A 14,372-nucleotide genomic window follows, 5' to 3' on the forward strand; every position below is an offset into this window, starting at 1 on the left:
CTATTGACATTATTGTAATTAGTCTAAGAGGTTCTGTTACACTTCCTCGAACTCCCACCTTCCACCTCTCTTTCATCGCGTCCCTCATTCTATTCGTTTTCCTTTCAAAAGCAGCGTTCAAAAAAGAAATATTTTGTGTTGTTTACATTGCGTCTGCTGTGCAGTAAAGCAGTTGCCGCGTGAAGGGAGGTAATTCATGATATCGTTAATTTAAATCACAGAACGACGCTGTAGAAATCGAAAATGTGTGTTTGGTTGCTGTCTATCTACCGTTCTTTCATTAATTACGTAATGTGTTCCATCTTTGTGCGGGTTCGAGATTTTCTTTTGAAACGACTACCGTATGCAGTGAACAAAAAACCTGACCAGTCTACTACCTTAATGTAGCTTTAAAACATATCATTTCTAACGTAAGTTATATTTTCGTGTTATTTGCATCTATTCAAACAAATTTCACAGCTTAAAATACTTACAGCATTACCCTCCGTCTGGCATTGTTCATGGAAATATCGTTCAGCATGCTACTATTATTCTCGTGGATATTGTTGAAATGAAAATAAAAAGCCGAAGCTTATTCCTTAAAAGACCAGTGTCAACGCTTTTGAATCTTGCATTTAGATATATAGGTCACGGGCTTCGTTTCCATGGTAACATCAATTAAAATAAAACACAATTTTCTACTGAAACTTTAACAATTTTACATCTTAGTTTTAGTATATATGAAACAATTTATCAACTGAAACTGAAAAATAGTATTACAAATCAAAGTGCTAGATTTTTATTTGAAAATGGCCTTAACAAGTAACCTTTCACCAAACTATATTCTAAATAACATTGGTTACCATCATCCATTTTCTTACATTTCGCATAAGATTTCAATATAACTACATAAAAGAAGCAAAATATTGATTTATATTCAGAGCAAAAGGTTCATAAAAATATTTCAGCAAAAATGGTTATTTGAAAATAGCTCAAATAAAGGAAATGCACAGAATTACGTACTTTCAAAATAAAAGCTATTACTTTGGCACGGAAACTGACATGTAACGTCGTGACATCAATAACGTTATTTTAAAGCAACATTGTTTTGAAGCGTTTCTGCGGCAATTTATTCATTCTTTCTGCATTATTAAACCATAAAGCATCAGATCGGAGACAGATTCATGATTTGTTTTTAGAAGAATGGATATACAAACACATTTAGTTTGTCGTAAACATCGTCGTAAATCGTCGAGTTAGCTTCCGGTTGGACATGCGCACATACAAATATTAAGGTAACCTACCTCCTTAAGGAAATTGTTTTTTTCCTATTTATATGTACTATAAACAGGAGTGTTTTTCTTTAATTCCAATTTGAAAGCTTTTGACAAAACTCTCGAGGCATTTCATTAACTTGTAGCCTGCTGGTGGCAATTGGTTTTGCCTTTGCGACCAGTGCAGACCAAGATCAGACTGCGCGGATCATTGTCAATTTTCAGTGAACACCGCTTTGAAACTAAATGATGGAAATAGGTAAGGGTTAAAACATATCAAGGACAAAGAGTCATTAGTTTCGTTCAAAGAGTGTAGGCAACTGATCCTAAAATTATAACACAGTATGTACGAAATGTACGCATCAATAAAATATAACCAAAAATACACAGACCTTTATATATAAGCCAGCCATACAGTTGTCAAATGTACACAGATACAGTGTTTTATCTACCTTTTTCGCTGACGAATATTAAAGTATAAGTTTACAATGAAACTACTGTAACAGTTTGGTATATAAAGAAAACTGTAACATGTCAACATTGTCATATTAAAACACATTACTTACGTATATTGGAAGATAAACACCCGCCAATGAAACGTGTTACTGCTTTTGCATTCGACGGATCAAGTATGTAAATGTACTTCGGGCGACGCGTCGATTCTGGAAAAAATACAGTTATCAATTGCCTTTAAACTGATGGACAAAATACGCTGAGACATAAACATGTGCAAACTTTAACAATACGTAATTGATTTAGAATGACTTATCTGAAAAGGAAAGGGTACTATGCTTTTTAACACATTGGCAAAATTCCCAAACGCTTAAGGTATGGCTAAGGCTAATACTTGTATAGAAATTTGCGTTGATTTTGATCCGTATTCCGAACAGAACTTTGTTATTTCTTCAAAAGCGCAATCATTTGTTCTGCAGGAATATATTGTTTTACTGTCGAAACCCATATCTATTACCTTACCAATTTTGCTGTAGATCTTGTTACTTTGCAGTTCGCCTCTCGAAGGCAGTTTTGGAAGTGTCTCGTGCCTCGTAACATGTAATACGATCAGAATGATTCTTATGTAGTTGTCCTCTACAAAACAACAATTCCAATATGTTTATTATGTATAATTTGGTGAAGGGGTACCTCGGGTCTTCCTCCACCATTAAAAGCTGGAAAGTCGCCATATGACCTATCATGTGTCGGTGCGACGTTAAATTTATATATATTTGGTGAATAGTATCTATAATCAAGTAGAAAACCATCGATCAAACTTTCAAGTAAACTATGTAAAACTTTTTACTATACATGCAAGTAAATGTATGAAACGATAAGTTTCTTCAGTATTTAAAGAGTTATAAGAATGATATTAATTACTTTTTACTTTGTAATGATTATTTTTCGTGTTATTTTACGCTTTTAGACAATGCATCCTTATTCGCGATATTACGATGTAGCATGCAAGCAAATCGACTCTTTCTTTGTCTTATTATCAAAAGGTTCGGCTAATTCTTACATGTAGAAAACGAGGCCATGTAAATTGCATTCAACGTATTTCGTAAGACTGCGGTAAGTCAAATAAAAGTAATCTATACTACTATGTATCAATGTAGAGATTTTATCATCGGCTTGATCTGTCTTATCGTTTGATTTTGTTAAATATAGACCTCTTTTGAAAGGTGTTAGCACTAGCAAATGGACCACATTATGATATTGTCTCCCTTTTCCTTTTGATCTCTTCAAACTAGTTTGCGTAACTAAAGTCAACATATTGCAGGCATCAAAATGTGTATGTTAAATGTATTGGCAGCCGCCATTTTGGAAATATTCTTAGTAGAAACAGTTTTACTAAGAATATGCGGACTCTTATCAATTTCAAGCCGCTCTAATATATAGCTTCACTGAAATTTTGGTACAGTCTGACTAGATCCAAACTAAAATCATAGAAATATAATTATTTACATTTTCGTTTGCATACTGAAATGGTTGTGACATTACATACTAAAGTCATACTCCATAAAATGATATACAAGGACGTACAATCAATATTCTTGAGGCATTTTTTCAATTGCGCTAGTGAACCAGATTCGTTTCATCTCATTCAGTTTTTTCTATTATTGTCGCTCTGATATGATGCTCTTCCTGTAAGTCATAATGTCGACGTTTTACGAATAGTGATGCTGGCGTGGTGCTTCTATCATTTAATATTTGAACTGACAGCAATTGTGAGTTCATATCTGAAATAAAATCTTTGTATGATTACAGTATCGGGTTTATATCATGCCTCTTAAATTTTGATGAAATGATTGAGGAAAACTCCAAGTTCTCATTACTTTATGTAAGGATAGGAGAACTTTCGTAAACCAACGGCTTTCCATTAATATGATTCAATCGAAGTTTTCAACCGCCTTAAGTGCGTTGTTATTCAAAGTCCTCAAGATTCACTTCTTGGCAACGGCAACACTTCTTTAACAAATGCAAATTCCTTAAACATCACACATTGTATTGTTCACAAGAACTTGCAAATATAATTCTGACTTCTAATAATGATTAGTATTTACTTACAAGTCTGTGTGTGAATACTCTTTTAACAAACTACATGTATATTCGTTTTAATATCCTCATATTTAAACTAATTTAATTAAAAGGTCGAGTAAGATTTAGCTGGTTTGTGGTGTAATTTATCTTATTGTTCGTTTTGTAATGATTTTGCCGAGCATATCACGAATACCCTTTCAAACGTATAAAATATTTACTTAAAATTATTTGAAACTAATTAACTGAAAATGTGAATTTTTAGAATAATTTTTTGATAAAAGACCGAACTTCAAATAACTAAACATGTAAACCTTCTAAACTTTCCATACTTAATCTAATTTTAAGATATTTTATGCACTAACCTCGCCATCGACTATTGGAATTCGTTTTTTTTTCACAGCCGGCTTTTTCGTCTCTGTTATTTAATGTGTAATAAAGGAAATATATCATAAGGTGTTAGTTTGATTTCTACATTCGTTGCATGTCCGGTAGTTGTCCGGCCGTGAATCAAGTCCACCGGACAAGAACGGATGCGAAGCGGACAAGTACAGGAAAAGAAACCAAGAGTAAACAAAACGAATACCAACGCATTGCTACCGTACATCTAGCGGACAATTTTGTCCAGTGGTAAACGTTCCAACTTTGAACATGTTCAAAACCTTCCACCGGTTGGAACTAACACCGCCGGACAAGTAGCATGAGAATCGAAAACGAAACGCATGCGAACGGACACGAACGGATTGAAAAGTTAGTTATAGGATTGACGTCCGTAGATGCTATACGGTTTTATGTGACTGACCCAGTAAGTCTCAACAGCACAACATCGTATAGCGTTAATGGATGTCCAACGTATAACAACATTTTGAATCCGTGGTGTCCGTTCACATGCGTTTCATTTCCGTTTCTCATGCAGCGCCTGCGCTCTTTATCTGGCATTGTTTGTTCTATCCGTTAAAAGGTTTTGAACATGTTCAAAATTTAGAACGTACACCACCGGACAAAGTTGTCCGGTAGATGTACGGTAACAATGCGCTGGTATAAGTTTTGTTCGTTACTCGTTCGTTCCTCATTCTGTACTTGTCCGGTTCGCATCCGTTCTTGTTCGGTGGACTTTCAGATTTTATTGATTCACGGCCGTACTACTAACGTGCATGTATCGGATGTAATGTTGTTTATTTTAATATTTTGTCAGTTTATTATGCGCTTACGTTTTACTCGGTGCAAGTCCGTTACTAGTACAGTGGTATCCGTTATTTAAACGTTGTTCGTTCTATATGTGTGCGCTAATCTTGCGGTTATTGTGCGTGTTTATGCGCCCCATACACCGAACGCGAGAGCACCGAGCAGCAGCGGGAGGTGCCTTTCGTTATCGGATAACTTTTTGCCGCAATTTTCCAATACGTTGGACATCCGAAAACGCTATACGGTATAGAGTGACTGGCTCATTAGCAATAAATAAATTAAAACTAGTCAGCTCTCCTACTGTCAAACTTGTATCTGCAAGTTTAAACATTGAACAAAAATATTCGTCTTTAAATCAGTTTAGGCAAAAGACTTAACATGAGCTTTTGTGACCGCTCAATGTCCGTCGACCGTCGTCAGGCGTCCGTCGTGCGTTGTCCGCCGCCAGTCGTCCGTCCGTCAACAATTTGTAATAAATGTTCTTCTTCAAAACCCATGGGTAGATTTAACTTCACAGGAAGGATCCTCCGGTTGCCCTCTTTAAAAATTGTTCAAAGAATTAAATTATTATTATTATTATTATTATTATACCAAATTTATATAGCGCCCTTTTCATGACCAATTTCACGTTCAAAGGCGCTTTACATAGTTCAATTGCAGCCACACATGGCGCATAATTCATCCTCTACTAGTACAGACACAGAGCGATCTGATCAGAGGGACAGAGTGAGACAAAGCCCCCACGACAGAGAGAGGTCAGAAATCAGATACAGGCTTACCCGGCTAACTTAGCCTAGCTCGTTACAAACAGACAACCTGGCTCTTTAACGTGCCCAGTGTATAGCACTAATGCACGCAAGGATTGCTTGGGTTCCTGGTCAGTACACCTCTAGTTAGGTGGGAAACACTGAAAAACGTTTCTGAAAATTCCCGAGTAGCTACGGGGGATCGAACCCCCGACTTCAGGATTAGAAGGCCTGTTTGCAAACCATTGAGCTATCCGTCCACCATGTGGCATAATTTGAATACTCTTCATAGAGGACCATTACGATTTAACACGCCAAATTTCGTAGCAAAACTCTGATTGCCATGGCAGCCGAAAGGAAAAAGGGAAAAGTTTTCCTATCCAAAACTGCAAAACGCAGAGCTTCGCAATTTGGCGTGTTACATCATCTAATGGTACCCTATGAAGAGTGTTCAAATTATGTCCCCTGGTGTGAAAAGAGTTCACATCCCAGGGTCCCAAGTTTAACACAGACCTAGACCTTTGACATTTGGTATTTGGCTTTGCATTGTTGACCTCTACCACAATTGTTCAAATTATTACCCTGCCGTGAAAACAGGCCCTGTCTCCTGGGTCCCAAGTTTTTATTGCCTGAAACTGCAAATCCTAAACCTTTGATATTTGGTTTTTGCATGGCCTGTTAGTTCATTACCAAAGATGTTCAAATTATGCCACTGGGATGAAAAGGTCCCACCACGGGAGTCCCAATTTTTACATTGACAAATATAGGGAAAAAAAAATCTTCTTGTCTGAAATTTCTAGGCCTTTGTCTTTGATATTTGGTACGTAGCCTTGTCTAGTGATTTTCTAACACGATTGTTCAAGTTATGTCCAAGGGCTGAAAAACGGCCCCGGCACGGTGGTCACTTTTATATGAATTTCTAGTATATAAGAAAAACTACTTCAAATATTATCTGATCATATTTCCTACAATTTTCTACATTGTTTAATTACAAATATGATGACACCAAGTTATTACGGTTATCTTTTCCAATGATTTTATAATACAAATTTTGAGAAAAAAGTGTATGCAAATAGTTTAAGTAGTACGAGAACAATTCATATACTAGTATAATGCTCCTTTGTGTAATTGTATTTGGCAAATTATTAGCCCGTCCGCTCTTAGCTCAATTGGTAGAGTGTTGGTCGAACCTATGCGTATGTTCTCTGTGACGATTTGATAAAAGACATTGTGTCTGAAGTCATTCGTCCTCCACCTCTGATTAATGTGGGGAAGTTGGCAGTTACTTGCGGAGAACAGGTTTGTACTGGTACAGAATCCAGGAGCACTGGTTAGATTTACTGCCCGTCTTTACTTAACAGAAATACTGTTGAGAAACGGCCTTTATCCCTAAACAAACAAATTGACAAAATATTGCTGTCTTAAAATCGATGAATCTACCACTGACCTTAGCTGAAACATTAGCTAATTAATATCCGGATATATTTATTCAAAAAAACATTTTTATTTATCTAATGCAATACGAAATACTCACTTTAACAATTGCGTAATTTCAATCGTGGATGCACAAATGTTACTCTTCTTCCCCATTTAAAATATTTGCTGTCAGTTCTGTTTACTTAATTAAAATTGTTAGCTTAGGCTTAGCTTTCATTTATGCTTTATTGAAAATAATTCAATACAAAAGAAAAGTAAATAAAACATTCAAGGTTTTAACTACTGTGTAATTCAAACAAACTTTGTACTCATTATATGTCATTTATCGTAATATTTATTATACGGCTTTGCAGTAAGAATGTGCGTATAAAATGAATTCGATATTGCCTGTTTGATCTGTATTTACATACGTCATAATTTTTCCTTGGGTATCGAAATGAAAAGGTAAAGGTTCTTGTTTTATATTTTAGCATAATGTGTTTCAAATCTGTTTATTTTTACATGATTTCAGTAATGACGATATCTACTAATAGCAGATGATAAAAAAAAAAATAAATAAAAAAATAAAAATAAAATAAAACACGTACAATTGAACTAGGAAGCAATATCTGCATCAATTATTATAATAAGCAACAAGAATAAATGAAAGCACATAGACGACTAACGTTTCATTATAGAAATATTACACCATATTTAATTAAACGGAATTATTCAAAAGCGATAGTGAATTGATAAATTAAATCACAGGAATTAGAACATTGCTCTGGTTCTTTACATAACATCTTCATTGAAGTGCATAGATGGACTGTGCTGTTGTTCTTCATTGCTCTTGACGGAGCGGTACCAGTTACGAGCACATTCAAATACATCAATGTTTTAATATCTTTATTGACATATCCTACATGTTCTAAAATGATTTGTTGACGACTAAGTTTATTTTATCACGGTCATTTGATGACCTGAAAAATACAGAGAACATTGGAATATTCATTTTTATATTACTAATCTTAATCGCTAAATAACTTATTTTCAATGCAGACTTAAAAATAATTAAAAGTGAAGGTGTCGCAAGTTAGACATCTGTCCAATTATAGACTTTTAACCATAAAATAGGAAATTACTCTAGTGCGGAGATATTGCCTTTCGTGTCATGGGCATCTTCGCTATTTATCGGGAACTTCAATTTCCGGATTTCAGATACTAAATATAACATTAAATTGTGTTTTATTATTGAGATCTAATGCCTTTATATATATATACTTAATATCGTACATACGAAGCTAAATTGAATTGAATGATTTTACAGTAAGTAGTTACACCAGCTTGTACCCTTTGACAACTTTTTTTAAATTGAAATATAATCATCCTTTATCTTTTTCTGTAGATGAAGAAGTTTTTCGGTAAAAAAAATGGAAAGAAACCTCCGACACAAGATCAGCATGCAGCTGAAGACACGAGGAACAGTTAGTATCAACATAATTCATACTATTGTATAATTTACAATACTAGTTTTCGAAAATATTCAATTTTGTTTCTTTGTTTTAGTATTTGGGACATGGGATTTATCGTGATAGAAATTACTTCATACTTTGTCAACTAAATAAATGTAGCATTCCTACATAATGCACATTTAGATACTTTCGTCTATGATCAAATGTTATTTATATTATGCGTAAATGAAATGTCTTTGTTTGTGTCTGACAAAACGAGTGGAAAATACATGATGTCCATCTGTCTTCTACACCGTTTCGTCCTACCCTACATGATGTTTCTCGTGATTCTCAGTCTTCGGTAAAATGCATAATTCTGCAGAGTACCATGTATACTTAATTTCCCATTTAAAGACTGACATTGCTACGTGTCGTATTAGGTATTTAACAACAGATATGAAACCCAATGTTGGTGTTTTCGTTTTTATCCACTAAGACAACATTTGTTTTCAGATCGGCCGCCGGGGAACCCTGACACAGGGGCAGTTGGAGCGACTGGTGGAAGTATGTATCAATTCAATGTATAATTTCAAAATGTTGCAACATGATTATCATTCAGTTTTAGCCTTAAAGCCGCAAGCTATATCGATCAGTAAAGAAGTTTGCGAGGCTTGGTAATTCCATCTGAAATAAAGACAACCTCCCTTTTATTGAATTACATTCACGCCAGCATTGAGAATGTAATCTGTAAATATATTGATGATGTCTTCCTCCATACAAACACTGCTAGGGAATTACTCCGAAGAATTCCTTGTTTAAAAATTGATTTTTCTATAGGATGCTGATTAATGTAACACATTAGCATTAGGATGTTATATATTATTACGCGTGATTCTGACATATTCAAGGTAACTATATAGATTTCAGTAAGAGGGATTTTTTTTCAAATAATGTGGCTATCTAAACTTCCTTTTGTGGATGAACAAATATAAAAAAAAAGGTTTTGCATTGGATGCCTCTGACAATAATATCTTGGTAAATGCACTTGGTGTAAATCTTTTTTGAGGCTACGCAATCTGAAAATCATTACATTTAGTTGATTTGGCTTATCGGAAAATCACATATTAAGGTCTTCTATGTATGTAATTGGAATGGAATGAAATGTAATTTTCGTCCTGGCAACTAAATTTGATAAGTTACCTAAACGTAGTTTCAAGTTATAATCATAACTAAAAATCGCAAAAGCAAAGTGGTTACATAATTTACAATGTTTCTTATTTTCTAGGTTTAACACTAGACAAATCTGGCCTCATGAAAACCCAGTGGATGAAACTAGAACAAACCGAAACAGGGACGAAACAAGTAACTTTTTCTAATGATTGTTTTAAATATGATTTTGCATGAATCTTCGTAACGTTTTTGTTTATTCCATCACGAAAGTTCATAAAAGTCATATTACTTACAAAATTACTCTATATCACTACGAAAGCATACAAAACTATCTAAGTGTAGTTCTACAAAAGTTATAGATTTCTTTATGCATGCGATAATTACATGCTTTACAGTAAATTAGATAAGTGTATTTGTTCAATTATTTGTAACTTTCGTAGTGGAAGTTTAATTATTTCTGATTTTATGTTCTGTCGGTGTGGAATTATTAACAGGGTGAAAAACTTTGATGGGATGATCAATCAGCTGTTTGTTATAGTTTAAAATTAAGAAATAATAAATATGTGCCTATATTTTATCAGTTAATAAAATATAGGCAGGAGTTCGGATACGTAATAATTAAATCACGAGTGCGTAGCACGAGTGATTTAATATTCGCATCCGAACGACTGCCCATATTTTATTAACTGATAAAATTATTGGAACATATTTATTATTTCGATTCTAACCACGTAAATTCTTCGCATTTTACAGCACTACATTTTAGCGCGATTGTCATTCGGCTGGCCATATGCTATTATAAAAACCTCCCCACGAATGGAAAGCGTTGCATCAAACGGAATTTTCCGATATTCAGTAAATTTTAATTAAAGTATTAAGTAGTTATTGCCGTGAAAATGTTATTTTCAATAACATCAAAGGTCGGATATAGAAATCAGAGGTAAATACTTAATTCAAGGTTTATATATGCAGTTTCTAAAAATAGTACACGTCACCTACATGATGGCACTGAAACATACACGCCAGAACAATGCGGCGGCATATAAACACGTAAAAACTTGAGTCTGGAAGATTGGAAAATTAATTATAATTTATTTACTGTCAAAGTAGTATCTAGTTGACATTTGTGGTGCCTACAACGCAGAAATTGTAAACTACACACACGACCAGACATAGATGCACTGGTGTTGAAGTTGAAACTTACCGGGCTGAAACATATTCTTACGGTAAAATATAAACAAATAAATTCATCAGTTAGATATTGTTTGTTTCAGAAAATTTGATGTACTTTTTATTACTACTACATAACACTGAAAAAGTCGAGTATTTAGTCGGTATATAACGGAAGCAGAGTAGAATCTCAGTCGTGTTACAATCGTAGGGCGGAATGGAAGAGCTATATTTTATCGTAGATTCATGTATAGGCGATTTCGCTATATGTTTATATAGCAACTGCTGCGGATCGTGTTAGAATGTAAGTTAGAATAATGTCACTAGCGAGCATACTATACATGAAATACGGGTTATCCGAATTTTGCATTTACAAATTATCTACTATTTATTTTTGATGCAGTCAGATGTTTTAGAAATTGTTAAGGCACACTACAGTAAAGTTAGAAATTGACTGTGAAAGTTCTAGATAATATAAAGGCAATGCGACAGAATATTTGAAAATCTGATATTTTAATTCTAAGACAAAAACCATATTATCTAAACTCACCATATCATATATGATGATTACGTTCACATTTCAGTATGCTGAAAAGCTTTTAAGTGACATACAGAAACATTGTGTTAACGATGTGTGGGAAAACAATTCAACACATCAAATGAAAAGTAAACAAAATATTCAAGGTTTTAACTACTGTGTAATTCAAACTTTGTACTCATCTTATATCATTTATCGTAATATTTATTAAAAGACTTTGTAGTAAGCATGTATGTATCAACTGGAATCGAAATGGTCACTTTGAGCTGCATTTACACACGTCATAATTTTCCTTGTGTATCGAAATGAAAAAGTAACAGTTTTTGTTTTATAATTTAAACATTATGTATTTCACATCTGTTTATTTTTACATGAATTCAGTAATGACGATGTCTACTAATAGCAGATGATGCAGAACACGTACAATTGAACTGGGAAGCAATATCTGTATCACTTAAGCAACAAGTATAAATGAAAGGACATAAACGACTAACATTTCATTATAGAAATATCACACCACATTTAATTGACCGGAATTATTTAAAAGCGATAGTAAACTGATAAATTAAATCACAGGAATCAGTTTTTTTCTATAGGTAAACATTGCTCTTGTTCGTTACATAACATCTTCATGGAAATGCATAGATGAACTGTGCTGTTGTTTTTATTGCTCTTGACGGAGCGGAACCTGATAGGAGCACATGCAAAGGCATAAATGTTTTAATATCGTTATTGACATATCTTACATGTTCTGAAATGATTTGATGACGACTGAGTTTATTTATCAAAGTCATTTGTTGATCTGAAAAATACAAGGAACATATAGAAATTGGAATATTTATTTTCGTTTTTAATTGTGATTTACTATGATTATTTAACTTGGTCAATAAATTATATTACTAATTTAAATCGCTAAATACCTTGTTATTTTCAGTGCAGACTTACAAATGATTAAAGGTGAAGGTGTCGCAAGTTATATATTTGTCCAATTATAGACTTTTATCCATAAAATAGGAAATTAATCTAGTGCGCTGATATTGCATCTCGTGTCATGGGCATTTACGCTATTTATCGGGAACTTCAATTTGCGGAATTTAAGTACTAACTATAAAATTAAATTGTGTTTAATCATTGAGATCTAATGTCTCTTTATATATTTCTAATTTGAACACAAAACCAAACCAACGAAGGAAAGTGCTAAACTGAATTGAATGATTTTACAGTAAGTAGCTACACCAGCTTGTACTCGTTGACAACTTATTTAAATTGAAATATGACTATGTTTTATTTTTCTCTGTAGAAGATGTTTCATAGAAAAAGCGGAAAGAAGCCTCTGACACAAGATCAAAATGCAGCTGGAGACACGGGGAACAGTAAGTATCAGTATAATTCATAATATTGTATAATTTAGAATACTAGTTTTAGAGAATAATTTTTTGTTTTTTGATTTAGTATTTGGGACAAAGGACTTATCGTGATAGAAATTACTTCATACGGCTAAATAACTTCCGTCTATGATCAAATGATATTTACATTATACGTAAATGATATGTTCTTGATTGTATCTAACGAAACGTAAAGACGATACATGATGTCCATCTGTCTTTTACACCGTTTCTTCCTGCCCTGCATGATGTTTCGCTTGATGCACAACCTTCGGTAAAAAATACATAGTTCTGTAGAATACCCTGTATACTTTATTTCCCATTTAAAGACTGACATTGCTACGTGTCGTATTAGTTATTTAACAACAGGTATGCAAAACCAATGTTGGTGTTTTCGTTTTTTTTATATTCTAAGACAGAACATGTTTGTTTTTAGATCGGCCGCTGGTAAACCCTTCCACGGACGCAGTAGGAGCGACTGGTGGAAGTATGTATCAATGCAATGTATAATTTCAAAATGTTGCTACATGACTATCATTCAGTCTTAGTCTTAAAGTAGCATGCTATATCGACCAGTAAAGAAGTTTGCGAGGCTTGGTGATTCTAGCTGAAATAAAGCCCCCATCCCCATCCCCTCCCTTTTATTGAATAACTTTCACGTCAGCATTGAGAATGTAATCTGTAAATATATTGATGATGTCTTCGTCTATACAAACACTGCTAGCGGATTACTCCGAAGAATTCCTTGTTTAAAAATTGATTTTTCTATAGGATGCTGATTAATGTAACACATTAGCATTAGGATGTTATATATTATTACGCGTGATTCTGACATATTCAAAGTAACTATATAGATTTCAGTCAAAGGGATATTTTTCAAATAATGTGGCTATCTAAATTTCCTTTCGTGGAAAAAACAAATATAAAAAAAGTTTTGCATCGGATGCCTCTGACAATAATACATTGGCAAATGCACTTCATGTAAAACCTTTTGAGGCTACGCAATCTTGAAATCATTATATTTAGTTTCTTTGGCTTATCTAAGAATCACAAATGAAGTTTACTCTTTATATAATTGGAATGGAATGGAATGAAATTTTAATGTAATTTTCGTCCTGGCAATTAAATTTGATCAGTTACCTAAACGTAGTTTAAAGTTATAATCATAACTAAATATCGCACAAGCAAGGTGGTTACATAATTAACAATGTTTCTTATTTTCTAGGTTTAACACTAGACAAATCTGGCCTCATGAAAACCCAGTGGAGGAAACTAGAACAAAACGAAAAATGGACTAAACAAGTAACATTTTTTTCTAATGATTGTCAAACATGATTTTTCATGAATCTTCGTAACGTTTTTTTTTTGTTTATTCCATCACGAAAGTTCATAAAAGTGATATTACCTTTAAAATTACTCTATGTCACTACGACAGAATACAAAACTATCTAAGAGTAGCTCTACAAAAGTTATAGATTTCTTTATTCATGCATTAATTACATGCTTTACAGAAAATTAGATAAGTG

General features: G+C 33.6%; 1 protein-coding gene across 1 annotated transcript in view; it reads left to right on the plus strand.

Annotated features, from left to right (window-relative positions):
• The window catches only part of LOC128550967 (uncharacterized), a 31,107-nt gene extending 16,926 nt beyond the window's left edge, over positions 1–14,181 (plus strand). Inside the window, exons 3-8 of the mRNA XM_053531172.1 lie at positions 8,538–8,616; positions 9,097–9,147; positions 9,869–9,945; positions 12,762–12,834; positions 13,283–13,333; positions 14,072–14,181. Of these exons, the coding sequence (XP_053387147.1) occupies positions 8,538–8,616; positions 9,097–9,147; positions 9,869–9,945; positions 12,762–12,834; positions 13,283–13,333; positions 14,072–14,181 (441 nt within the window). The remainder of the gene's footprint in view (positions 1–8,537; positions 8,617–9,096; positions 9,148–9,868; positions 9,946–12,761; positions 12,835–13,282; positions 13,334–14,071) is intronic.
• The last annotated feature ends 191 nt before the right edge of the window (positions 14,182–14,372 follow it).

The sequence above is a fragment of the Mercenaria mercenaria genome, chromosome 19 (genome assembly GCF_021730395.1).
Source record: "Mercenaria mercenaria strain notata chromosome 19, MADL_Memer_1, whole genome shotgun sequence".
NCBI classification, from domain to species: domain Eukaryota; kingdom Metazoa; phylum Mollusca; class Bivalvia; order Venerida; family Veneridae; genus Mercenaria; species Mercenaria mercenaria.